Here is a 27728-nt window from a genome sequence, read left to right as displayed (position 1 = left end):
ATTAAGGCAGGCTAATGAGGGCACCTGGGTTTAAAAAGGAGCTCACTTCAGTTTGTCGTGTGCATGTGAGGAGCTGGGAGCAAGAGGCACTAAGAGCTGAGAGCGAGAACGTGGACTGTTGGAGGACTGAGGTGTACAAGCATTATCAGACATCAGGAGGAAGGTCCTGTGGTGAGGATAAGGAAGGTGTTGGGAGGAGGCCATGGGGAAGTAGCCCAGGGAGTTGTAGCTGTCGCACAGCTGTTCCAGGGGGCACTCTAGACAGCTGCATTCCACAGGGCCCTGGGCTGGAACCTGGAGTAGAGGACAGGCCCGGGTTCCCCCCAAATCCTCCCAACTCTTGGTCAGACACAGGAGGAGGAGTCGACCTGGACTGTGAGTTTAGAAAAATGGCCAAGCTGAGGGCTGCCGTGAAGCTCCAAGGCGAGCAAATCCGCCAATAAGCGCAAGACCCACCAAGGTAGAGCAGGAAATTTTGTCACAGTAAATAAATGTCTTCGGCATGATCTAAAGCCCCAGTGCTGTTCCCTTGCCCAGCAGCACTGCAGCTTCTTCCCTCACCAATTCCTTTCCTGCTTTCTAATGGAAATTGTAACTTTCCAATGGTTTCCTACTACTAGTATTTCATGAGCCAGCTCTTCTAACCATGAAGACTCCCAGTCCAATTAGGAAGCAGACCTGGGCTCACAGAGCAGAGAGCCAAGGATCTGAGGGATTTAATTCTTTACTTGCAAAATTAATGCTAGGACAGCAACACTTCTGAGAGTAAATTGGGGTTACATGTAGCTGCATTGAAGAATCACTTGGCAGAGCAGCTCAGAGTGCTGTAGTGCCCGGTGTGTGCAGTCTGTCTCTCCAGTGAAGCAGCAGATGAGTGCTAAGAATGATTTCCCTGTTTTCTGTTGAGTGTCTTATTAATAAAAACACGTGTATTTTTATGTGTGACAACAACAGAATGATTCGCTTTGAATCCTTCCCTGTCCCTCTGCTTCTTGTCTTGGCCCACACAGCCTGCTCTCTCCCCATCTAGGCCAGCAGCAGACCCTGCCCACATTTATATTTAGCAAGCACGGATTCTCCCAGATTACAGCTAGTGACTGCTGATAGAACATGTGTCAGGGACTCGGGGTCTTGAACCCTGGGCCACATAGGTGCTTTGGAGCTAGTACTCCCCAACGTGTTGTCGGAATAGGAGTTGAACTCTGACAGAGGACTCCAGTACTGGGAGCTGATGGCCGGAATGCTGGAGGTCCTGATTGGTTCACAGCTCCTATTTAAACCCAGCACAGGAACAGAATTTTGTCCATGCAACGGGGTTCATCCTGCTTCAGACTCCTTTCCTTGGAATACCTGCTCCTATTGCCTGCTGCTGATCTGCTGGTAACCTGACCCTGCCTGCCTCCTGGTTTGTCCTCTGGCATGTCTCGGGCTCTGATCTCCAGGTATCTGACCCGGCCCAACTCCTGACCAATGTGACAGGATACACCTTAGGAAAAAACAGCTATGTTCACTTCTTGGATCTTTTTTACTTTCCTCAGTAGAAAAGAAACAGGTTACTCAGAAGAGAGAGGTTTCTCAAGATATATGTTGTCCCAGTTAAAACTGGATAATCTTGATCTGTGCTCTGAAGGTTGCCAGCACAGATCTCAAAGTTATTCAGGAAAAAAAGTGGGTGTAATGGTATCATGAACCTCAAAACCCCAGTTCATGCTGCACTTTAAGCTCCGCAGCAGGAGTCTGGTGAAAAGTTCTTGCACTTTTTGTTCCAAACATAGGACACCATGCAATCAGAGAAGAATCCTTCTGCTGCTGAGAATTTGCAGCCTGTGGTGAGGGTCTGAAAGGAGCTAGCGTTTTCCTATATCTTAACAATTCTTACCTTTAACATGTCACTAGTGAGCTGCTCCCTCTCAAATTAGTCTTGAATAGAGACTGGGAGTGGATGAGTCATTACACAAAGTAAAACTATTTTCTCATGTTTATTCCCACCCCCACCCCACTGTTCCTCAGACGTTCTTGTTAACTGTTGGAAATGGCCCACCTTGATTATCACTACAAAAGATTTTCTTCTCCCCTCCCCCCGCCTCCCCCTCCGCTCTCCTGCTGGTAATAGCTCATCTTAAGTGATCACTCTCCTTACAGTGTATATGATAACACCCATTTTTTCATGTTCTCTGTGTATATAAATCTCCTCACTGTATTTTCCACTGAATGCATCCGATGAAGTGAGCTCTAGCTCACGAAAGCTTATGCTCAAATAAATTGGTTAGTCTCTAAGGTGCCACAAGTCCTCCTCTTCTTTTTGCGAATACAGACCAGCACGGCTGCTCCTCTGAAACCTCTGCACCTGGTGGCTGTCTGTGTTGTAGCGAGCGTCGTACGGCATGAATTCTTCTCTGCGAAGTGAGGGAGGGTTTATTATCTGATGAGTCAGTGACCACTGTTACTGTATTAACAAATCAAACTTTAATTAGACCACCAAGATAGTCCGTTTAGGCACCTGCATCCCTTTGTGCTGATATTGTTATGACCCTGCCCTCCCCTTCCCTAAGGCATGTCACCTTCTCTTCACCTCACGTCAGCATTTAGATTGGAAACTCTTTGTGCAGGAACCGTGTGTTGTGTTTTGTTTTTGGAAAAAACCCAGAGTGTGGCCAGAGTGAAAATAAAAACCCATAATATATTAGCACCCAGTACATGGAAGGTACTTTACAGGGGTAGAGTAAGACAAGTCTATGCCTGGAGGCACATGCAGTCTGAATGGACAACGTACAGACAAAATATAGACCCAGGAGTAGAGGAAGAAGCAAACAGGCAATGGGGATGGTACAGTATGCATCACGTTAGCACCATGGTTTACTGAAACACTAAAATTTTTACTTGTTCATAGTGAATTAGAGGCACACTTCTGGGATTATAGAAAGAGGTGGGTTCTGAGGAGGGATTTGAAGGATGACATGGAGATTGTCTGGTAGTTGAGGTGGGGAACAGAATCAGGGAACAAAGGGAGTGAGAGGGATGGTGGAATTGTTGGAGTCTAGACTGTGAACAGGAGAATGGATGGAAGTGCACGAATCCAGCACTATCATGCTTGCCTCTCGATCCTGCTGTGCTCAGAGCACAGGATTCTAGATCCAGTACTAGCGTGCTGGGTTCTGGATCCTGCTGCGGTCAGTGGGTGGGAGCGAGACCCTCGTTTTTAGTGTATCAACATTAAGATGAAAGTGAATATTAAACTGTCGTTTGATGAAATTGCATCATGCAGAATCCTGGGGCGAAATCTTTCACCACTGAAATGAATGGGAGTTTTGTCTTCCCATAGGACTTCCGTGCAGCAGGATTTCAGCTCTGGTCTGTAGTGATAGCCTTCTTAGCTGGATGGGGTTGCAGGTTGAAAGAGAGAGGGAGAAGAAAGCAGAGGGAAAGGGTTTGGAAGGGTGTATGGGGGTCCTTTGCCAGACATTAAAGAACATGCATCTGGCATGTTCTCATTAATATTTAAGGTTTCAGAGTAGCAGCCGTGTTAGTCTGTATTCACAAAAAGAAAAGGAGTACTTGTGGCACTTTAGAGACGAACAAATGTATTTGAACATAAGCTTTCGTGAGCTACATCCGATGAAGTGAGCTGTAGCTCACGAAAGCTTATGCGCAAATAAATGTGTTAGTCTCTAAGGTGCCACAAGTCCTCCTTTTCTTTTTATTAATATTTAAGAATCAAGTCTGCCTGTGAGGAGAAACTAGAGCAGACTCAAGCTGTTTGGGACTAGAGAGGAAAGAGACACAGTGAAGAGACACTCTTGTGTTCCCAAAGACTCCAGGAAGAGTACAAAGAGACAGCTGTGTGGAAGATTACTGGCTTCCAATGGGAGGGTTGTTGCCCTGTTTTTGTGTGTGTGCTGCCATCCTGTGGAATGAAGTGTTAAAGAAGAAAGTCTGATTGGAGCCTGGAAATGTGCAAGCTATTGCTAATGCCTGTGGGAGAAGGTAACCCAAAATAACATGTCCTCAATGGGCAGGAGAAGCCCACAGAGCTGCAGCAGCAAGGCGAGACTGAGCGTGGAGAGTATATTTCTAGTGTGATGAGGCAGAAGAATGGCCATTGCAGTCTTAGGTTCCTGAGGAATCATACCATGTGTGTGCACATCCTTTGCCTGGGGCCACATAATTTTTTCTCCCCAATTTCCCACTCTCGTTAACGCCAGTTCAGCCCATGGGTGCAAGCACCAGGAGAAATGCTAGTGTGCGTGCCGTTTTTACTTTGCGTTTAGGACTGCCTGGGGAGGGATTAGCGACACAGTGACAAGAAAACTTGTGATGGCTGGCGTCTTCTCTCTGCTAGTGCTCCTTCTGTGGGGCATTCCCAGTGTGGGCAGCAGTGGGAAACTTTAGAGGCAAATTCGTGTATACAAGAGGTAGATGGTTCTGGTGCAAGGTACTGAAATATTTTGAAATTGGAGGGTGCGGGCCTTGGGTGATCAGAGTTAAATTAGTACAGTTTGGATAAGTTGTGCGTGGGAAGGATATTGTAACAGTGTGGAAATATCCGAAGATGTTTGGTGTCAGAGTAGCAGCCGTGTTAGTCTGTATTCGCAAAAAGACAAGGAGTACTTGTGTACTTTAGAGACTGTGTGTATATAAATCTCCCCACTGTATTTTCCACTGAACGCATCCGATGAAGTGAGCTGGAGCTCACGAAAGCTTATGCTCAAATAAATTGGTTAGTCTCTAAGGTGCCACAAGTCCTCCTTTTCTTTTTGAAGATGTTTGGGAAGGGGCTTGGGAGGGTTTATTTCTCTTTTGCTGTTGGGGTGTGAGGAGATGTTTGGGAAATGGTTCACTGATGTTGGGGAGCCTGTGAGGTTTGAGGGGTGTTCCTCCATTGTTAGGAGGAGGGGAAGTTTGGGGCATACAGGAATTGGTGCCATGTCCTCCTCTCCAGCCCCGCTCACTCTGTCATACTGTGTGTACTCAGGAACATGATATCCTGGTAAGCTTTGCCAGCACCGTCCAGTCCTAATGACCTGGATCCTCTTTGCTTTCTGAGCTGCTTCTCATGTCTTAGTGAGCCAGCCGCTGTGTTCCTCAGCTTAATTTGGTGCTCGTTTCAGCTGCTGCCGTAGGCTGCTTTTTCTTGGCTGAATATCAGAGGATGTCTCAATGTGGGGCTTCTTGTGAAGCAGGGAAGCTGGGGCGGGACCTGGACTCGGAGGGTAAGGTGATAAGGCGTCAGGTTCAGCACTCTCTAATAAACCAGGGATTCCTCTCCTCTGCCCTTGTCTGTGGCCCTGCTCTGTTGCTCTGCCAGCCGCAGTCAGAGTATCAGAATGTGCTGCAACTGAACTTGCACATTGATTTTTTCAAGCTTCAGGTTTTGGTGTCTCGTAAAACGGACTCCTCTACGTGCCTTCCCCGGCCTCTCACTGGGGTCGATTGGGTAAATGGCATTTAAATGTTACCCCAGGTTCGGAGCTGCAGCGCTTGATGTGGTGTCTGTTAGGAAGGTGTCATGGCGTCCCCGGGCGATGCTCTGGAACTGCTCCCTACGAAGCCAGTCAACACTCTGGGAGAGCCTCCTCTGTGAGCAGACTGTCTCCCGAGCAAACAGCTCACACGGCTTCCACCTTCCTGGGTCTGACCTCGGAGCATTCAGCATCCTCTGCCCCTCCATGCGCTTCCCACAGCAAGTCCACTCAGGTGGGGTCCTGGGGAAGCCAGAGGGTCCTGCCCCCCAACTCCGCAGTCAGATGGGACTCTCAGCCAGCCAGTAAAACAGAAGGTTTATTAGACAACAGGAACATGGTCTAAAACAGAGCTTGCAGGTACAGAGACCAGGACCCCGCAATCAGGTCCATCTTGGGGGGCAGGGAGGCCAGAGGTCCATCTGGCCCTCCCTCCATTTCCCCAGCCAGCTCCAAACTGAAACTCTCCAGCCCCTCATCTGGCCTTTGTCTCTTTCCCGGGCCAGGAGACCGCCTGATCTCTTTGTTCCTCAACACCTTCAGTCGGCACCTTCGTAGGGGAGGGGCCCAGGCCATCAGTTGCCAGGAGACAGGGTGTTGGCCATTCTCTGTGTAGATGCCATCACACTGGCCCTCTTGGGCTCTGCAACAATCACACACCCTTATCCCCCCACCTATATACTTAAGAAATGCATAGGGGAAACTGAGGCACCCACACAGTTTCAGAGAAAGTATAAAGAACATTCCCACTTTGCAACAGAAGGAGAGCAACAACAGATGTATATTATGTTGCCAGGGTCTCATTTTCCTGGACTCTTATTTCTCATGCTGAACTGGGGCTGGTTCTCAGCTGGTTTTAGGAGCTTGCTATAGGTGCCAGCATAGCTTTAGAAAAATATTTTGATATCCTTTGGCCCTGTCTGGACTGACTAGCTAAATCACTTATGATCCTGGTTTAAACTGAGTTCAAAGCCCCATGCAGATTCACTTCAAACTGGATCACTTTTAAGCTTTATTGCATTGGTGAACGCATCCAGCTGACTTCCCTCCACCATCTTTCCAGCAAGGAGGGTGATGCTGAAGGAGCAAAGGTTCCAGTTTGGGGATGCTGATTGCTGGTGGAGCCATCAGGGCTCTTTTGGTCTTTGGTTGCAGAGTTCTGGAATGGTTTCCTTGATCGCTGTAGACAGGGTTTTTTTCTGAGACTCATACTAGCCAGATCATTATTAATATTATTTCTTTTGTGATAGGCACTTCCTCAAAGACCTTGCACAGTTCCATCTAAGCTGGCTAATGCAGGGTTTGATAACACATGTCTCAGAGGAAGAAATTCCTGTGCACACAAACCTGGGAAGTTGAACTAAAGCCCGCTGGGGAATGAGCATGTTCAAGCTCTGTTGTGCTCATGTAGATCTGCTGTCTGTCTGCTTGGGGCTGTCTCCTCAAATCAGCAACTTCTGTATCCTACGCATTTGTGTGGAATTTGCTTAAATAAATATATTTGCTAAACATTATAATTGAAAAAAACCCACAATCCTAAAAGGAGGACCTATGTGCAGCTGAGAAAAGACAACTCCCTTGAGAACAGGTCTAATTGCAGGCCCCATTTGGGAGGCCCACGGCAAAAAGTGACATCAATAATAAAAGCACAGTTATGAAGTAGAGAGTGAAAGCGACAGCTACTCCAGTTATAAAAACTCACAATAAGAGTTAATGTTCAAGGAACCTGATCTTGTCTAATTTAAGTATGTTAAGTTCAAGAGGCAGATAGATGGATTATACCACTTTAAAATGTTGTCTGGGTACAACATAGTGTAAACAAGAGATACAAATAAAGCCATCTGCCATACGTTTTACATGCATCAGTTTGACTTTGCTGCATAACAGGAAGCTGGCATGTCACCTTAGGTTTCAAGCAGTGTGTGGTCTTGCTGGAGAAGTTGTTGCTAAAAGTCACATAACTGCTGAGACTTCAGTTTATTGTGTGTCTGTGTCACAGTTGTATAGTTGTATATACTGTATATGTTTCTCTTTGTGGTGTATATGAATAGAAGATACCTAGTAGGAGGGTAGAGGTGTGTGTCATGGGGACTTGGGTGGAGGGCAGGGGGAGATAATTATTTGCCCCAGTGGCTCTGGCTTCCATGATACACTTCAGCTGTCTCCAGTCTCTGGGGCAGGAAATGTGTCCCTGGTAGCTCATCTGCAGTACGCCCTCTGGCTGGTTTAAGGTGCTGGGAGTGGATATGTGCCCCAGTGGCTCTGGTGGATGTTGTTTCCAGTATACCTTGGGTCTCCAGGAAGGGTGTGTTTCCCCCAGTGGCTTTTTTTCTTCAGTAACAGGGTGTTAACATTGTGTGTTGTGTATTTTCCTGGGATGTCATGGCTGCAGGCAAATCTGAAGAAGTTCATGGAGTACGTGCAAATGCTAAATGTGGAGAAGGTCTGCAGACTGCTGGAGAAGGGACTGGACCCCAACTTCCATGATCCGGACACTGGAGGTGAGACTAGCTTTCTCAGAGATGGGGGATGGCAGAAGAGGGTTGTGGGCAGCTGGTTGCTTTGGCAATACAGTGGGATTTTGGGGGAGTAGTAGTTTGCTTGAGAGGGTAGCAAATGGCATTAGGGGAAAGGTGGGAGTTGGATTTTGAGTTGCAGGGACCTTTAGCAAAGAGTCCCAATATGGTTTTATTATGTTTCTCTCACGGGGGTTGGAGCCTGGTTTTCTTAAGCTGGAAAGGACTGTCTTTGGGAGATACAGAGGCCTGGAATTGTCAGACTAGATGAAAACATAGGACAGCCAAGGGTTCTCTCGATGATGCAGTCATGGGGATGCAGAAGTATTCTCAGGATAGATTACACAGTTCCTGGCTTCTGAGTCCTTCAGGAATTGCCCATCTATGTGAGAAGCCACATACATCCCCAACAGTGTGTTGAACCCACCACAAAAGCAGTGACTGTTGGGGCTGGGTGCATGCTCCCTGGCAGATCCAGATGTTTGATACTGAAGATGTGAAAGGAGCTGCAGCACTGGTCCCAGCTAGTACTTTTCTCACTGCTTCTGTAGTGAGTATGGAGCTCTCACCCTTTCCCCACCTTTGTGGTGTCCTTTAGTGCATGTCTGGGATAGGTTTAGTTATTGCTCTTATTTCTGTATTAAAATAACAGTGTGAAGTTTGTTACTTTTAGTACAGAGTAGGCTCCATGCCTGCTGCATGGCTTAGGCAGATTTCCAACCAATGAGTGTGTCAAGCTGTTGTGCAGAGAGACAAGAGCGTGAGTACCAATCCCAGGGCTGACTGTGAGGAAACAGGGTACAAACCCCAAGCTGGTTGTGAGTGCTGTATTTCAATTTCACTAACCAATTATCAAGGGTAAACTCCTCAGCCTTAATGTGGAGTCACAGACAGTCCCCTTGGGTACTGTGATCTGTCTCGCCACACAGGTGAGCCTCGCTCGTCAGGTGAGCCTACCTTTGTGAGAAATGTCCCTTACACCAAGCATCACAGCAAAATTCCGGTTACTCCCAGTGCCAAAGGACCAGTCACTTACCCCAGGTCAGTTGCACCTTAGATCTCACACCAAAAACAATGCATGTAGCCAATCCTGTAATAAACTGTGTGCAGATTTATTAAATAGGAAAAGGAAACTGGAGAATTATTTACAGGGTTAAAGGAGGTAAACATAGATGTAAAAATTAGTTACAGTCTTAAATTTCAAAAAGTAATAGAAGCTTCTATAATAACCGAGCTCTATGGGGTTGATGCAAGTGCAGGGCTCAGAACAGGTGGAGGTCTGATTGGGATGCCTCAGAACTGAGTGTCCTAGTTCTTGTACAAAGACAGCCTACTTCCTCATTACAGTCATACTTTAAATCTGGGTCCTGAGCTGATTCAATTACTTGGTGGTATATGACATTAGACCATTGTTCACATTCATAGAATCATAGAATATCAGGGTTGGAAGGGACCCCAGAAGGTCATCTAGTCCAACCCCCTGCTCAAAGCAGGACCAATTCCCAGTTAAATCATCCCAGCCAGGGCTTTGTCAAGCCTGACCTTAAAAACCTCTAAGGAAGGAGATTCTACCACCTCCCTAGGTAACGCATTCCAGTGTTTCACCACCCTCTTAGTGAAAAAGTTTTTCCTAATATCCAACCTAAACCTCCCCCACTGCAACTTGAGACCATTACTCCTCGTTCTGTCATCTGCTACCATTGAGAACAGTCTAGAGCCATCCTCTTTGGAACCCCCTTTCAGGTAGTTGAAAGCAGCTATCAAATCCCCCCTCATTCTTCTCTTCTGCAGGCTAAACAATCCCAGCTCCCTCAGCCTCTCCTCATAACTCATGTGTTCCAGTCCCCTAATCATTTTTGTTGCCCTTCGCTGGACTTTCTCCAATTTATCCACATCCTTCTTGTAGTGTGGGGCCCAAAACTGGACACAGTACTCCAGATGAGGCCTCACCAATGTCGAATAGAGGGGAACGATCACATCCCTCGATCTGCTCGCTATGCCCCTACTTATACATCCCAAAATGCCATTGGCCTTCTTGGCAACAAGGGCACACTGCTGACTCATATCCAGCTTCTCGTCCACTGTCACCCCTAGGTCCTTTTCCGCAGAACTGCTGCCTAGCCATTCGGTCCCTAGTCTGTAGCGGTGCATTGGATTCTTCCATCCTAAGTGCAGGACCCTGCACTTATCCTTATTAAACCTCATCAGATTTCTTTTGGCCCAATCCTCCAATTTGTCTAGGTCCATTCATTGAGTTTAAGGCCAGAAAGGATCATTACATCAGCTAGTCCGACCTTCTGTATGTCAGAGGCCATTACATTTCATCCAGTTACCCCCTATTGAGCTCAATACCTTGTGTTCGACTAAAGAATATGTTTAAGAAACGCATCCCATTTTAATCTGAAGACATCAAGAGATGGAGAATCCACCACTTCCCTTGGGAGTTTGTTCCAGCAGTTTGTGCCTAACTTCTAACTTGAATTTGTCTGGCTTCAGCTTCCATCCATTGGCTCTTGTTCTGCCTTTTCCTGCTCGATTAAAGAGCTCTTCACCCCATGAAGGCTCTTAGACACTGTAATCAAGTCACCTCGGTCTTCTTTTTGACAAGCTAATAAGATTTCCTTAAGTCTCTCACTGTAGGGCATTTTCTCAGCCCATGGATATTTTTTGTGGCTCTTTTCTGAACCCTTTCCAATTTCTCAACATCCTTTTAAAAGTGTGGGCACGGTATTCCATTATTGGTCTCACAGGTGCCATAGAAAGAGGTAAAAATCATGTCCTTACTCCTACCCACTACTCCTGTTTATTTATCCACAGATTACATTAGCCCTTTGGCCATGGCACCACACTGGGAGTTCATAATCTACCATGATCCCCAGTTCTTTTCCAGAATCACTGCTTCCCAAGGTAGATTCCCCCCATTTTGTAGCATGGCCTGTATTCTTTGTTCCTAGATGAATGACTTTACATTTGGACATATTGAAACATATATTGTTTGCTTGTGCCCAGTTTACCAAGCAATCCAGATCACTTTATAACACTGACCTGTCCTCTTCATTATTTACGACTCCCCCAATCTGTGTGTCATCTGCAAACCTTAGTAGTGATGACTTTATGATTTCTTCCAGGTTATTGATAAAAATTTTGTTGTATATAGACAAGAACCGATCCCTGTGGGATGCCCCTTGAAACACACCTGCTTGTAAATGATTCCCTATTAACAATTACATTTTGAGACCTATCAGTCAGCCAGTTTTTAATCAATTTAGTATGTGCCATGTTGAATTTGTATTTTAGTTTCTTAATCAAAATGTTGTGTAATACCAAGTCAAATGCCTTACAGAAGTCTAAGTATATTACATCAACGCTATTAGCTTTATTAAAAAAATCAAGTTAGTTTGACAAGATCCATTTTTCATAAACCTATCGAGATTAGCATAAATTATTTTACCTTGCTTTAATTTTTTATTAATCGAGTCCTGTATTAGCTGTTCAATTATTTTCCCCCAGGATTGACATCAGGTGACAGGCTTATGATTACCTCAGTCATCCGATTAATTCTTTTATTAAGTATTGGTACAACATTAAATGTTTTTCCTTAGTGCTCTGGAATTTCCCCAGTGTTCACAACTTATTGAAAATCAACATTAACAATCCAGAGGGTTCATTGGCCAGCTCTTTTAAAACTCTTGGATGCAAGTTATCTGGATCTCCTTATTTAGAAAATATGTAGCTTCAGTAGCTGCTGTTTAACATCCTCATAAGTTGCTGCTGGAATGGAAAGTATTTTATCGTTTATACGTCATGAATACATCAACTCGCTTTTTCCCAGATATAGAGCAGAAATGTTTATGGAACACTTCTGCCTTTTCTGCATTATCATTGACAAATCTGCCATTTCCATCTAGTAAAGTACCAGGACCATTGCTAGGACTCCTTTTTATTTTCCTTAACTCTGCTGGCCATTTATTTCTCCTTGTGTCCTTTGGATTCCTTTACCAGTTTTCTACATTTCCTATCTTCTGATTTATATTAATCACGATCAAGTTACCCTTTTCTCAATTTGTTTTATATATATATATATATATATATTTAAATAATTTTTAATTCTCGTCTTAGTCAGATTATTTTTTAACCCACGTAGCCTTCTTCCTCAGTTGTAGGATAGTGGATTTTGGGGGATCTAATGAAATGTTCTTTAAACAGTTCCAAATTGTCACTCATGTTTTTCTTTTTAAACTCTTTCTTTCAACTGATTTGGCTCATAATTGTTTTCAGTTTTGTGCAACTGGTCCTTCTTCTGTGGGGTTCTTCTACCTCCTCCTCTTCTTCTTTGAGCACTGTTCTATCATTGTTCATCCGTTTGGGAGTCCTCTCAGGATAGCAGGGCTCAGGTTTGAGGACTGTTGAAAGTGATCTCACTTCTGTCTGGGATGCCTTGAATCCAGGCAGTTCCAGGTATGGAATCTTCTGAGGACAAAGGTCTTGCTACAGTCATTGAATCATAGAACAAAAAGGACCTTGAGAGGTCAACTAGTCCAGTCCCTGCACTGAGACAGGACTAAGTATTATCCAGACCATCCCTGAGAGGTGTTTGTCTAACCTGCTCTAAAAAACCTTCAGTGATGGAGATTCCACGACCTCTCTAGGCAATTTATCCCAGTGCTTAACCTCCCTGATGTTTAGGAACTTTTTCCTAATGTCCAACCTAAACTGCCCTTGCTGCTATTTAAGCCCATTGCTTGTCCTGTCCTCAGTGATTAAGGAGAACAATTTTTCTCCCGCCTCCTTGTAATAACCTTTTATGTACTTGAAAACTGTTATCATGTCCCCTCAGTCAGAGACAGTCCCCTTGGTAGTCTGATCTATTTTGCCACCCCTGTGAGCATACCTTTAGGAGAGATGTCCCTTATACCAAGAATCACAGCAAAGGTTACTCCCAGTCCCAAAAGACAAGTTATTTACCCCAGGTCAATTGCATCTTAGATCTCACACCAAAGACCATGCTTGTAGCCAATCCTATAATAATTTATATACAGATTTATTAAATATGGAAAGGAAACCAGAGAACTGTTTACAAGTTTAAGGCAGGTAAACATAGATACACAAATGAGTTACTATTGTAAGTTTCAAAAGGTATTAGAAACTTCTATAACCAGCAAGCTCTATATATCCTTTAGGGCAAACCCAGGCTAAGCAGCTGGGGATGTCTTGCTTATGCCTGGAAAAACCTTGCCTCACAGAGTCCAAGCTGCAAAGAGATACCTAGTTCCATTTGTTTGAGGTTTATATCCCTTTTCTGCCATGTGCTCTGAGCTTCAAACTCAGCCGATGGGAAGAATCATAGAATATCAGGGTTGGAAGGGACCTCAGGAAGTCATCTAGTCCAACCCCCTGCTCAAAGCAGGACCGATCCCCAATTAAATCATCCCAGCCAGGGCTTTGTCAAGCCGGACCTTAAAAACTTCTAAGGAAGGAGATTCCACCACCTCCCTACGTAACACATTCCAGTGTTTCACCACCCTCCTAGTGAAAAAGATTTTCCTAATATCTAACCTAAATCTCCCCACTGCAGCTTGAGACCATTACTCCTTGTCCTGTCATCTGCTATCACTGAAAATAGTCTAGCTCCATCCTCGGTGGAACCCCCTTTCAGGTTGTTAAAAGCAGCTATCAAATCCCCCCTCAATCTTTTCTTCCGTAGACTAAACATCCCCAGTTCCCTCAGCCTCTCCTCATAAGTCATGTGTTCCAGTCCCCTAATCATTTTTGTTGCTCTCCGCTGGACTCTTCCCAATTTTTCCACATCCTTCTTGTAGTGTGGGGCCCAAAACTAGACACTGTACTCCAGAGGAGGCCTCACCAATGCTGAATAGAGGGGAATGATCACGTCCCTCGATTTGCTGGCAATGCTCCTACTTATACATCCCAAAATGCCATTGGCCTTCTTGGCAACAAGGGCACACTGTTGACTGAAATCCAGCTTCTCGTCCACTGTAACCCCTGGGTCCTTTTCTGCAGAACTGCTGCCGAGCCATTTGGTCCCTAGTCTGTAGCGGTGCATGGGATTCTTCTGTCTTAAGTGCAGGACTCTGCACTTGTCCTTGTTGAACCTCATCAGATTTCTTTTGGCCCAGTTGTCTAATTTGTCTAGGGCCCTCTGTATCCTATCCCTACCCTCCAGCGTATCTACCTCTCCTCCCAGTTTAGTGTCATCTGCAAACTTGCTGAGAGTGCAATCCACACCATCCTCCAGATCATTTATGAAGATATTGAACAAAACCAGCCCGAGGACCAACCCTTGGGGCATTCCACTTGATACCGGCTGCCAACTAGACATGGAGCCATTGATCACTACCCATTGAGCCCGACAATCTAGCCAGCTTTCTATCCACCTTATAGTCCATTCATCCAGCCCATACTTCTTTAACTTGCTGGCAAGAATACTGTGGGAGACAGTGTCAAAAGCTTTGCTAAAGTCAAGGAACAACACGTCCACTGCTTTCCCTTCATCCACAGAACCAGTTATATCGTCACAGAAGGCAATTAGATTAGTCAGGCATGACTTTCCCTTGGTGAATCCATGCTGACTGTTCCTGATCACTTTCCTCTCCTCTAAGTGCTTCAGAATTGATTCCTTGAGGACCTGCTCCATGATTTTTCCAGGGTCTGAGGTGAGGCTGACCAGTCTGTAGTTCCCAGGATCCTCCTCCTTCCCTTTTTAAAGATGGGCACTACATTAGCCTTTTTCCAGGCTAATCCACTTGCATGGCTTATCTTCTTGGGTGGGGGAGCAGAACAACAAACCCCTTTTTGTGCTCTTTAATGCCCACCACAGTCCCACTACTGTCAATGAACCTTTCCCACTGGGGAGGACATTGCACCTTCTGTAGAAGATCATCCCATCACCCTAATTAACATCTCTCTCCTGTCTGAAGGTTTACACATCACAGAGGCTCACAATGCACCCTCTAAGATGTTACTTTGCAGTGTGGGATACAGATGTTACAAGTGAGAGCAATGCTGGCAGCAACTCACAAGTGTTCAAGAAGGTGTAAGCGCATTCTTAGAATTCTAATACCTATTTTAACAATGCCAACATGCAGGTGAGCCAGCCTGGTTCCAGCTGTGTATTTGTCAGTTTAGACACAGGGACATTGACATGAGCTAGCATCTAGTCTTCCAGCATCACAGTCCTGACCTGGAAGAGTTTACAATATAAATGGTTACATGAGAGACTAGGTAACATATAAAATGTGCCAGGAAGGGGAGGGGAATGAAGAGAGACATCAATTGCAGAGATATGATTTCAGTGGTAAATTTAGGCAGAACTACATCTTGGCCGTTCAGGCTGTAGGGTTGTAACGTTGCTGTGACATTTGGGCTCAGGCTGGAGCCGAGCTCTGGGATCCCATGAAGGGGGAGGGTCCTAGAGCCCAGGGTCCACTCTGAACCCAAATGTCTACACTGCAATTTTTAGCCCTGCAGCCTGAGCCCCTCAAGGCCGAGTCAGCTGACCCAGGCCAGCTGCATCCATTCTGTAGGTCTTTTATTCCAGTGTCGATGTATCCCAATAGTCTCATGCCTGAGTGCACCCAAACTTGCACCAGTTTTACTGAAAGTGTGATGTTAAATCAGTATAGTGAAACCAATGCACTTTGTGTGCAGACAATCTTACATCAGGCAAGCTAAAGCCGTGTAAGCCAGGTTTAAACTAACACAAGAGTGTCTGCACTTGGAGTTGCATCCATTTAACATCACACCTTTAGAGCTTGTCTATGCAGTAAAGTTGCACTGGTATAACTTGCCAACATCATTAAACCTGTACAAGATACTGTGTAGATACTCTTATTTCAGAATAAGAATGGCTGATCTCAGTTCTGGTCAAATAGAGTCACTCATATCAGAATAAGAGTGTCCACACAGTCTTTGGTACCAGTTCAACTATATCTGTTTCAGAGTCAATTCAAGTTATTCTTGGACAACTTTCTCATGTAGACAACTCGTGTGTACAGACAAGTCCCAGTGAGAAGGCAAGATCAGGACAGACACCTAGATCTAGACCTCTTGATAAACATGTCAAAAAAGGACAGGTGAGGAAGGAAGACACACTTATTGGTAGGGCCCTACCAAATTCACAGCCATGAAAAGCATGTCATGGATCATGAAATCTGTTCTCCCCCTGTGAAATCTGGTCTTTTGTGTGCTTTTACCTTATTCTATACAGATTTCACAGGGGAGACCAGTGTTTCTCAAAGTGGGGGTCCTGACCCAAAAAGGAATTGCAGGGGGGTCACAAGGTTATTGGGGGGGGGGTCATGCTGTCTTCAGAGCTGGGTGGCTGGAGAGTGGCTGTTGACTGCTGGCCCTGGTCTGCAGGCAGCAGTGCAGAAGGAAGGGTGGCAATACCACACCATGCCGTCTTTACTTCTGCGCTGCTGCTGGCAGCAGATCTGCCTTCAAACTTGGGCTTCTGGCCAGCAGCTGCCGCTCTCCAGCTGCCCAGCTCTGACGGCAACGCCGCCACCAGCAGTAGCGCAGAAGTAAGGGTAGCCGTACCGCAACCCCCCCACAATAACCTTGCGACCCTCCCCCACAGCTCCTTTTTGGTTCAGGATGCCTATAATTCCAACACCGTGAAATTTCAGATTTAAATAGCTGAAATCATGAAATTTATGATTTTTAAAATCCTATGACTGAAATTGACCAAAATGGACTGTGAATTTGGTAGGGCCTTACTTATCGGTGATGTTGCAGTCCAGCATTGCTGCAGCACACAGTGGATAATTACAAGAGGTGGGTCAACACTGATATTTAGTTTATATAATCCAATTGAAAAAAACAACTTTGCATAATGCACAACTATTTTAACTGAGTAACTATATAACCTTGTTGTGTAACTCATGTCCTTTCTTCCTATCGCTGATGTCATAGCTGAAAGTAGATTGTAAGCCCTGTGGGCATTTTCATCTGTACTTGCGGGTGCTATAAAATAATACTACCAGGCAATGTTGGTGAGAGAGAATTATTTCCCTCAGGATGTTCTGTTCTCCTTTCTATTCCCCATTCTTATACTCCTTCTTCATAATGTATGAGTGCTTTCCAGTCGTGCATTAAGTAATGTGACTGATGTTTGTAATGTGTGGTTCTTTTTTCGTCATCCCCTCCCCAAGAGGAAACTAGTGTGTGCAGTTTAGTGTTTTGTGGTGATAGGCTTTAAAATAGAAATATTATTATATGTCCATGCTGCTCTGTGTTTATCTTAGAGAAGGCAGGTCAAAGAAGTGTGCTTTGGAGTGGAAGGAGGTGAGGTTTGGAATAGTCCTTAGTTTATTCCATAATCTGGAACCAGATCCCAAGAAAATTCTATCTCCTGCGCAAACCAGATTCGTAACAAGACTGAACAGATCCATTGTTCCTGAGGAGTAGAGTTCTCAACCACAGTCCTCATTTTGGAGTGTTAATCGATCTTTAGGTCTCCTGGGCAAAGACCATTGAGCACCTTGAGGATAAAGACTGAGACCAGGAACTTGATTAGATATTCTGTGTCAGAGTCGAGAAAGGAAGAAAAGTGTGACATGCTCATGGTAGCCTGGATTGCTGAGGAGATACACTGGTGTGTTTTGTACTTGTTGGAATTTCTTAAGAGCTGATGGTTTATGCCCAAGTAGATTGCATTGTTGTAGTTCACATGGGAAGTGATAAAGGGTGCATAACTGAGGCCATGTCATCCATCTGCCAGGATGGGACGGAGGCCCTAGCCAACCAAAGATGGTAGGAAGCGTCACTTGTGGATGCTACTGTGTGAGAGCTCTGTGTCAGCAAGGAATCCAGGAGCCTCCTAAACTATGGAATGAATTGAACAATTGCTGGCATGAACATGTAACCAAAGGAGACTGTATAGTGACTGCAAACTTCCCAAGATTCCTTCCTTTGTTGACAGCATCACCTCTGCCTTTGTGCTCAGCTTCAACCAGCTGTTCTTCATCCAGGAGTTGACCTTGGCTAAGCATTGTGCTATCTCAATGCAGGTCTACAACAGAAACATTTACTGATATAATGTCAGTTAGGGATGTGATTTTTTGTTTTAAACAATATTTTTATACCAGCAAAATCATAGAATCATAGAATATCAGGGTTGGAAGGGACCCCAGAAGGTCATCTAGTCCAACCCCCTGCTCGAAGCAGGACCAATTCCCAGTTAAATCATCCCAGCCAGGGCTTTGTCAAGCCTGACCTTAAAAACCTCTAAGGAAGGAGATTCTACCACCTCCCTAGGTAACGCATTCCAGTGTTTCACCACCCTCTTAGTGAAAAAGTTTTTCCTAATATCCAATCTAAACCTCCCCCACTGCAACTTGAGACCATTACTCCTCGTTCTGTCATCTGCTACCATTGAGAACAGTCTAGAGCCATCCTCTTTGGAACCCCCTTTCAGGTAGTTGAAAGCAGCTATCAAATCCCCCCTCATTCTTCTCTTCTGCAGGCTAAACAATCCCAGCTCCCTCAGCCTCTCCTCATAACTCATGTGTTCCAGTCCCCTAATCATTTTTGTTGCCCTCTGCTGGACTCTTTCCAATTTTTCCACCTCCTTCTTGTAGTGTGGGGCCCCAAACTGGACACAGTACTCCAGATGAGGCCTCACCAATGTCGAATAGAGGGGAACGATCACGTCCCTCGATCTGCTCGCTATGCCCCTACTTATACATCCCAGAATGCCATTGGCCTTCTTGGCAACAAGGGCACACTGCTGACTCATATCCAGCTTCTTGTCCACTGTAACCCCTAGGTCCTTTTCTGCAGAACTGCTGCCTAGCCATTCGGTCCCTAGTCTGTAGCTGTGCATTGGGTTCTTCCGTCCTAAGTGCAGGACCCTGCACTTATCCTTATTGAACCTCATCAGATTTCTTTTGGCCCAATCCTCCAATTTGTCTAGGTCCTTCTGTATCCTATCCCTCCCCTCCAGCGTATCTACCACTCCTCCCAGTTTAGTATATCCCGAGTATAGATCCAGTTATCCAGCAAAAAAGTGCTTTTGCTAGTAGCTAGCTTATTTAGTTTAGGAAATTGGTATAAGCCAGTGTCTCTCAATCTTTCCTGACAACTGTACCCCTTTCAGGAGTCTGATTTGTCTTGCATACCCCCAAGTTTCACCTCACTTAAAAACTACTTGCTTACACAATCAGCTGTAAAAATACAAATGTGTCACAGCACACTATTACTGAAAAATTGCTTACTTTCTCATTTTTATCAATTGGAATATAAATATTGTACTTCATTTCAGTGTATCGTATATAGAGCAGTATAAACAAGTCATTGTCTGTATGAAATTTTAGTTTGTACTGACTTTGCTTGTGCTTTTTGTATAGCCTACTGCAAAACTAGACAAATATCTAGATGAGTTTATGTACTCCTTGGAAGACCTCTGTGTACCCCCAGGGATATGCGTATCCCTGATTGAGAACAACTGGTATAAGCTATCTGCAAGCAAAAGCAAATTTTTTGCCCATTAGAACAGCGTTTCTCAAACTGCGGGGACGGGGCAGGGTATTCTCAAATACCATACCATGCCACCCTTACTTCTCCGATTCTGCTGGTGGGCGGTGCTGCTTTCAGAGCTGGGCACCCGTCTCCGCTCTGCCTTCATAGCTAGGTATTCCATAACAACAAGACCATATTGATTTTGTCACTTCCCTAAGCAACAGCCTTGTTGTCATGGAATGTGGTCTACCACTTTTGTAGTGTATTGTTGAAGTCGGCCAGCCCTCGCTCTAACAGCGGGGGGGAGGAATAGGTAGCAAAAATAAAAAATGTACAGTATTGTAATTTCTGAAATAAGCAAATTCATTTTGTTAAAACAATGGATCGTTTTGCTGTACCTGGCACAAAAAGGGGAGCTGAAGCCAACATAGATGGTGGAAAACAGGAGTCATAACTGTGATAAAACAACCCCAACCCCCCGCCCCCAAAATACTGCAGTTCTTATTTGGCATTTGGATTTATTTACATTGGCTCAGAAGACAATTCAAGTCCCCAGTGTGTTTCATGCAGTGAAGTTTTGGTTAATAACAGCCTAAAACCAAATAAACTCCAGCGACATTTACAAACAAAACACCCTACATATGTGGAGATGTCTGTGGAATTTTTTGAAAGAAAACTTCATGAACTTGAGCAACAAAAACTGTTATACATAGATGAGAAACTATGATAGCCAAAACTCTGGAGGTGTCTTATGCTGTTTCACTTTTAATCTCTAGGGCAAAAAAGCCTCAGAACATTGCTGAATCTCTCATTCTTCCTGCAGCTAAACAAATGTGTGAGATTATTGATTGGCAAAGATGCTGCTGCTCAGCTGAGCTCTATTTCATTATCAGACGGCACAGTGAGTCGTATTAAGGATAAGTCCGATGACATACAAGAGCAAGTGGTGGAAAGGATTAAAAAGAGCAAGTTGTTTACATATTGATGAATCCACCAATGTTTCGGGGCAGCACCGTTACTGATCTACGTTTGGGAAACACAGTAAAAGAAGATTTTTTTTTCTGCAAAGCACTGCCAACATATACTGGAGGAGAGGAAATATTTAAGTTCCTTCACACCTTTATAACGGGGGAACACATTAACTGGAACAGCTGTGTAGGGATATGCACTGATGCTGCGAAAGCTATGTCTGGTACTAAGAGTGGGTTTGTTGGCAGAAAAAAGAAAATCCAATGAAGTGAGCTGTAGCTCACGAAAGCTTATGCTCAAATAAATTGGTTAGTCTCTAAGGTGCCACAAGTCCTCCTTTTCTTTTTGTGGATACAGACTAACACGGCTGCTACTCTGAAACCAGACTTAAAGAAGTGGCCCCAGAAGCCCAATGGACACACTGCATGATCCACAGGGAGCCTCTGGCTGGCAGGAACATGGATCCTTACGTTAAATCAATTTCGAGTCAAGCTGTAGCAATCGTTAATTTTATTAAAGCAAAGCTGCTGAATTCCTGACTTTTTAATGGTCTCTGTGCACAAATGGGATTGGAGAATCAGCACTTTTTACTACACACACACAGATGCACTGGCTGTTGCGGGGAAGAGTTCTAACCTGTCTGTTTAAATTCAGAGATTAGGTGCATTTGCTTCTGATTGAAGTGGATTCTACCCTGAAGAAGCATTTAAGTGACATCAGATGGTTGGCAGCACTCTCATATCTAGCAAATATTTTGGAGTGTTTAAATTCATTGAATGAGTCACTACAAAGAAGAGAAACAAACATTCTCAAACTCAACGACAAAATTAGTGCCTTTACTAAAAACGAGATCTTTGGCAATCACAAGTCAGCAACAAAAATTTACAGATGTTTTCAACACTGAATGATCTCCTGGAAATCTCATCCAGTGATGTCACTGTTGGAGAGATAAAAGAACACGTAGCTGAACACCTGTCTACACTGAACAGGTAGTTGCTGCTTGTCACTAGGTGCTGCATATTTGAGGTAACAAAGCATCCCCATGGATCCGTACCTTGATGACTAGTTTCCAAAAGCACCATTTCCCTAAGGGATCCAGCTAGTCCTTCAGACAGAATTTGCCTTTTTTCCCATCTGTAGGGCCAAGTCTGAACCTGGAGAAAGCCTTGTATTTGCTCCAAGTCAGAGGGTAGAATTCATAAGAGCTGTCCTGGATTCTGTCACATGGCAAGGCTTGTCCCCAGCTTCCAAACACACACTGCCTTGCCCAGTCTCCTTTAAATAGGTTTGTTTTTCAAACATAAACAAACCAAACACAAATTGCTGCTTAGCTCCCCCTTCTCAGCTAGCTCCCTTCTCCTTCTATAGCACTGGTCCCAGGGCTGCCTTGCTGAGCCTCACCAGAGGAGTTAGCTCTACTCTGTTTCTGTTCTCTTCAGAAACAGCCTGTCCTAATGACTCCCTCCTTCCTGCCCCTGACAGGACTTTATAGCTCCAGGTGTAGCCATGTCTCCTTTAATTGATCAGTTCTCGCTCCAGGATTGAGCCGTGCTGCTTCTCTTTCTCAGCCTCCACCTGAACCCAGGCTAACTCTTGTTCCAAACCTACAAACTGCTTAATAATCTTCCCTCCTCCAACTCTTGTTGATTCCTCTTTAGCTGATCCCGCAAGCCTTGCGGATGGTCGGGAGCTCTCTCGGCCCTCTTTGCCTTTGGCTCTGTCAATGTATCATGAAGAGGCAATAGTCTCTCTGGAGTCAGGACTGACTACTTTACCCAGGGGTGCATCTTCACTGCAGAGTTAAGTCCCGTTATCTACATTAGAGTTAACCTAGCCTGGGTGACCGCAGCCGTACTGTGAAATGACTCTCCAGCTGCTGGGTCCAGATCAGGGCTGCATTCACACAGGTGAGGCACTAAGACCTCTGGGGCATATCCCAGGGTTCTTCGAGTTGCATCAAGCTGAGCCACTCTACAAATTCTGTCCCAGTGAATTGTGGGAGAACTCGTCTGTCACTGCTGAGTGCACACGAGGAATTCTAGGAAGGATTAGCAGTACACAAGTGGTGTCCACTTGGCAGGGTGGTCATGCTAGCAGCTGATGAGTTGTGCTATGCAAGCTTCGGCCTCTGCCTCCTGGCAGGTCAGCCAACTCGAGGGAAATGCACCTCATCACTCAAGGCAAGCAGGTCTCTGTGTGAAAGGGAACAGAGTCAGGGGCAATGCTATAAAGACAAGCTGTGGTAGGGGCTAGTTATAAGGCTGATTTTTGACACCCTTCCACCATATAACTGTTTTTAAATGTCCAGTTAGTCCCACTGACAACCAGAACAGGTTCTGAAAAACAGGAGTAAATGGAATAACTTTTCTTTATATTAAAAGCCTTTAAAAGAGCTTATTTTAAAATTTATTGCAAAATGTCTAGTTTATTTGTGTCCCTCCGTCTGCTTGATGAAATCCCATTACATCACAACTTGAAATCAATACTAGATTTTTAGACTGGCTTGTGCAGCAGGTAGTTTTCAAGAGTAATATTAATCATGTTTAAGATACTGCCATTAATCAAAAATTAGATCCAAGTCTCTGTTGTAGGCTGGGATGGAGAAAAATGAACCAGTGGTGAATGTATTGTACTGTGGCCAGCAGGGTGCAGGGAGAGAACGAGTGAAGGCAGTTTTATTCATACCGAAATTATAAAGGCTGCTGGACAGTATTAGCCAGTGCTAGTCAGGGTCTCTTGCACAACATGGGGGCAAGTAGCAGCTTCTTCCAGGGCAGAGGTAAATGTGGCAAAGAGTGAAGAAGCTGTGGTAGTAGGTAGGTGCCCTGCTGCACATCTAAGCTCTGTCACAGGAGAGTGTGGAAATCTGCAAGGTAGTCCCCTCCTCCAGTAAGTTCTCTGCTACTGCTGGTCAGCTGTGCCCCACACTCCTTGCCAGCCACAGCACATTCCCTCTTTTCCCCTACCACTGCCTAAAGTCTGCAGAAGCCTGACATGGAGCACTCAGGAGAGAAATTCATATTGGTTCATTAACCACTGGTATAATTTACATAGGGATGTGGTGGACTCTGTTACTTGAAGTCTTTAAATCCAGGTTGGATGTCTTTCTAAAAGCTACGCTTTAGCTCAGACAGAAGTTATGGGCTTGATGAAGGAACCACTTGGTGAAATTCTGTGGTCTATGTTCTGCAGAATTAGATAGAATAGAACAGGGGTTCTCAAAATTCATTGCACCACGATCCCCTTCTGACAACAAAAATTACTACATGACCCTTAGAGGGGGGACCGAAGGCTGATCTCGCTTGAGCCCTGCTGTCCCAGGGGGAGAGGGGGTGCAAAGACGAAGCCTGACCCCCGCTGCCCCGGGCAGGGGAGCCGGACCTGAAGTCCAAGTCCTGCCACCCAGGGCTGAAGACCTTGGGCTTTGGTCCCAGGTGGTGGGGCTAGGGCGTCAGCTTCAGCCCTGGGCAGTGGGGCTCAGGCTTCAGCTTTGGCCCCAGCCCCAGCAAGCCTAACGCCAGCCCTGGCGACCCCATTAAAATGGGGTCCCGACCCACTTTGGGGTCCCGACCCACAGTTTGAGAACCACTGGACTAGATGATCCAAATGGTCCCTTAATCTTTTAATCTAGTTACTTGGAACCTTTGGCTGACAAATCAGTGACATCTTATTGAACTCACTTCAATGTGTCGGGTGAATTATGAACAATTCATTTGCACTCAACCAAAAGTGTATGCGGCATTGTTTGTCATAAGTGACATGGCGCTGTGTAGTGGTTTCAGCTACAGCTACAAAGATACCGGTGTCATGTGTTGCTTGTAGGCTGTGCATGTCAGGGACAGATTCTTCCTATGACAATGGCAAAAGCTACGGGAGCGTTATAGGAAGTTTCTTGTCTCTCTTTAGTAAGGTTGCAACCAGGCTCCCAAGTCAAGGCTGATTTATCATCTTGAATTAATTTAGGGAAGTCCTCTGCCAGGACCCCTCTGGCCTTATGATTTATGAGTCTATGCTTGTAACTTGAAAAACAGCTTCATATTTGCTAAATGCTAACGTTAACTCTCAAGGGGAAGTGGATTTTTCCCTTCTGATAATATGAATGAAATTGAACATATTCATTTCAGTAGGAGAGATTATAACATAGTTTCTTTCTGCTGCATTTAGAAGTGTCTCTGATACTTCATTGAAAGCTGAGTAAAGCCAGTCCTTGAGAATCCCTTGGTAAATAATTTTCAGCATAGTTTTGAAGCAATCATTATGATTTATTTACACCAGGGTAGCTCCCTCAGTACCCCGTTAGGATTGGGGGCAGTTGTTCTGGGTGCTATACAGATATACAAGAAGTAGTCGTGGCTGTCCTCAAAGAACGTGCAATCTAAAGAAAAGATGTAACAAATGAATGTGACAAACAGGAAGAGGGATGGGGGAAAGAAAGGATGAGGAGGTAACAGCATTGAGGCCTCTCGTTAGCTGCATGCTCAACTTGATATTTCTAAATTCTTTGCAAGTTTAAATAAATAAATGTCAGCTCTCCCCAACTGATATTCAAGCTGCCATTGTTAGTTGGTGGATTTGTTGTGTGAATCACAGCAGAGTTGGATTTGGAGGAGGGCTTTGAAGAAAGCTAGTTTTCAAACAAAAATATTTTTCTAGGGCTGACAATTAATTGCAGTTAACTCATGTGATTAACTAAAAAATTAATTGTGATTAAAAATTTATCATGATTAATCGCACTGTTAAACAGTAGAATATCAATTAAAATTTATTAAATATTTTGGATGTTTTTCTGCATTTTCAAATATAGTGATTTAAATTACAAAACAGAATAGAAGGTATACAGTGCACAGTTTATATTTATTTTTTATTATATATGCACTGTAAAAATGATAAACAAAAGAAATACTATTTTTCAATTCACCTCATACAAGTACTGTAGTGCAATCTATTTATTGTGAAAGTGTAACTTACAAATGTAGATTTTTTTGTTACATAACTGCACTCAAAAACAAAACAATTTAAAACATTAGAGCCTACAAGTCCACTAAGTCCTACTTCTTGTTCAGCCAACCACTAAGACAAACAAGTTTGTTTACATTTACGAGAGATACTGCTGCCTGCTTTTTATTTACAGTGTCACCTGAAAGTGAGAACAGGCATTCACATGGCACTTTTGTAGTCGGTGTTGCAAGGTATTTATGTGAGAGATATACTAAACATTCTTATGCCCCTTCATGCTTCGGCCACCATTCCAGAGGATGTGCTTCCATGCTGATAACGCTTTTTTAAAAAAAAAACACGTTATTTAAATTTGTGATTAAACTTCTTGGGGGAGAATTGTTTGTCTCCTGTTCTGTTTCACCCGCATTCTGCCATATACTTCATGTAATAGCAGTCTTGGATGATGACCCAGCACATGTTCGTTTTAAGAACGCTTTCACAGCAGTTTTGACAAAACGCAAAGAAGGTACCAATGTGAGATTTCTAAAAATAGCTTCAGCACTCAACTCAAGGTTTAAGAATCTGAAGTGCTGTTCAAAATCTGAGAGGGATGGGATGTGGCGCATGCTTTCAGAAATCTTAAAAGGGCAACACTCCGATGCGGAAACTACACTTGATTAGCACCACCAAAAAATAAAATCAACCTTCTGCTGGTGGCATCTGACTCGGATGATGAAAATAAACATGCGTTGGTCCGCTCTGCTTTGGATCATTATTGAGCAGAACCCATCATCAGCATGGACGCATGTCTTCTGAAATGGTGGTTGAAGCATTAAGGGACATATGAATCTTTAGTACATCTGACACATAAATATCTTGCGATGCTGGCTATAACAGTGCCATACGAACACCTGTTCTCACTTTCAGGTGACATTGTAAACAAGAAGAGGGCAGCATTATCTCCTGAAAGTTGTAAGCAAACTTGTTTGTCTGAGTGATTGGCTGAAGTAGGACTGAGTGGACGAGCAGGCGCTAAAGTTTTACATTGTTTTATTTTTGAATGCAATTATTTTTTGTAAATAATTCTACATGTGTAAGTTCAACTTTCATGATAAAGATATTGCACTACAGTACTTGTATTAAGTGAATTGAAAAATACTATTTCTTTTGTTTTTTACACTGCAAATACATATAATAAAAATTAAATATAAAGTGAGCACTGTATACTTTGTATTCTGTGTTGTAGTTGAAATCAATATATTTGAAAATGTAGAAGACGTCCAAAAATATTTAAATAAATGGTATTCTAGTATTAACAGCATGATTAATCATGATTAATTTTTTTAATTGCTTGACAGCCCGAGTATTGTCATAATTAGCATTAAAAAAATAGCAATGTGTCTCCATCATCGAAGCTGATGGAGAGAAAAGCATGCTGATGGATAATATTTTCAGCCTCAAAGCCAGTATAAAATGGGTCCCCCTTTTTGCTAGAGAATAATCTACGTGTGAACAACTGTTACATTGGACCTACTGTCCTTTTCACAGGAAAAAATATACATTCCAGTTGGTTGGAGAAGGGAGATTTTCTAGGAGAATTGACTCCTGAAAATGTTGAACTTCAGCACAATAATATATGTCCTGATGGTCTGAGTTCTTCTCTTGCTAATCAAAAGTATAGTCCCTGCTCTACATCCCCTCCCTTCTGACCAAGTTCATGTGATGCTTCTCAAATCCTCAAAGGAAACTACACACTCGGCAGACCCAGTCCATACGGTACTTCTAAGTTGTTTTGGGGCATGTGCTGTTATAAGCTGAGGGTTTTTTATCACATGTGGAATTATTCCCATAAAGGCAGTCACCTGTGTCTTGGTTGGGTTAGCACGAAGCAGGGTCTTATTGTAATAAACTGAGAGGTTTCTCAGTGTACATTGTCTTTTCTCGAGAGCGTCAAAATCCTTCTCCTGTGACGTAATGCATAGATCATCAGGAAATATAAAGCTCCGTGTATTGCTCTGTATGGGCTGGTGATTGGTGTATCTATTGAAGAGGATTGGTTCCAACACACTGCCCTGTGGGAGGCCATTTCATTGTCATCTCCAGTGGATCTGTTTCTTGCACAGTTTTACGTAAAAACATCTGTTCTCCAGTTCTCCAGAAGAGATTGGATGAGCTGCACTAGGCAGTAGTTGTGTGTGATATCGTAGACTTTGTCAAGCAAGTTATGGCGGTTGACCATATCATATGTTGCTGATAGATCTATGAACATAGTGCCTGTTATCATCCCTCTCTCAAATCCATCTTCTCTGTGCTGAGTGATATTTAATATTTGTCCAGTACAGGACTTACGTGATCTAAATCTAGC

The 27728-nt window shown here is 44.1% G+C and overlaps 1 protein-coding gene across 10 annotated transcripts in view; it reads left to right on the top strand.

Annotated features, from left to right (window-relative positions):
- The window catches only part of SHANK3 (SH3 and multiple ankyrin repeat domains 3), a 772487-nt gene that overhangs the window by 208936 nt on the left and 535823 nt on the right, over positions 1 to 27728 (top strand). For all 10 annotated transcript variants that reach the window (XM_073329053.1, XM_073329054.1, XM_073329055.1 and 7 more), the window contains one exon: positions 7852 to 7960. In XM_073329053.1, coding sequence (XP_073185154.1) covers positions 7852 to 7960 — 109 coding nt within the window. The remainder of the gene's footprint in view (positions 1 to 7851; positions 7961 to 27728) is intronic.

Source organism: Lepidochelys kempii, chromosome 1, assembly GCF_965140265.1.
Source record: "Lepidochelys kempii isolate rLepKem1 chromosome 1, rLepKem1.hap2, whole genome shotgun sequence".
NCBI lineage: Eukaryota > Metazoa > Chordata > Testudines > Cheloniidae > Lepidochelys > Lepidochelys kempii.
Note: the sequence above shows the minus strand (reverse complement) of the source record. Positions and strands in the feature narration are given on the sequence as shown.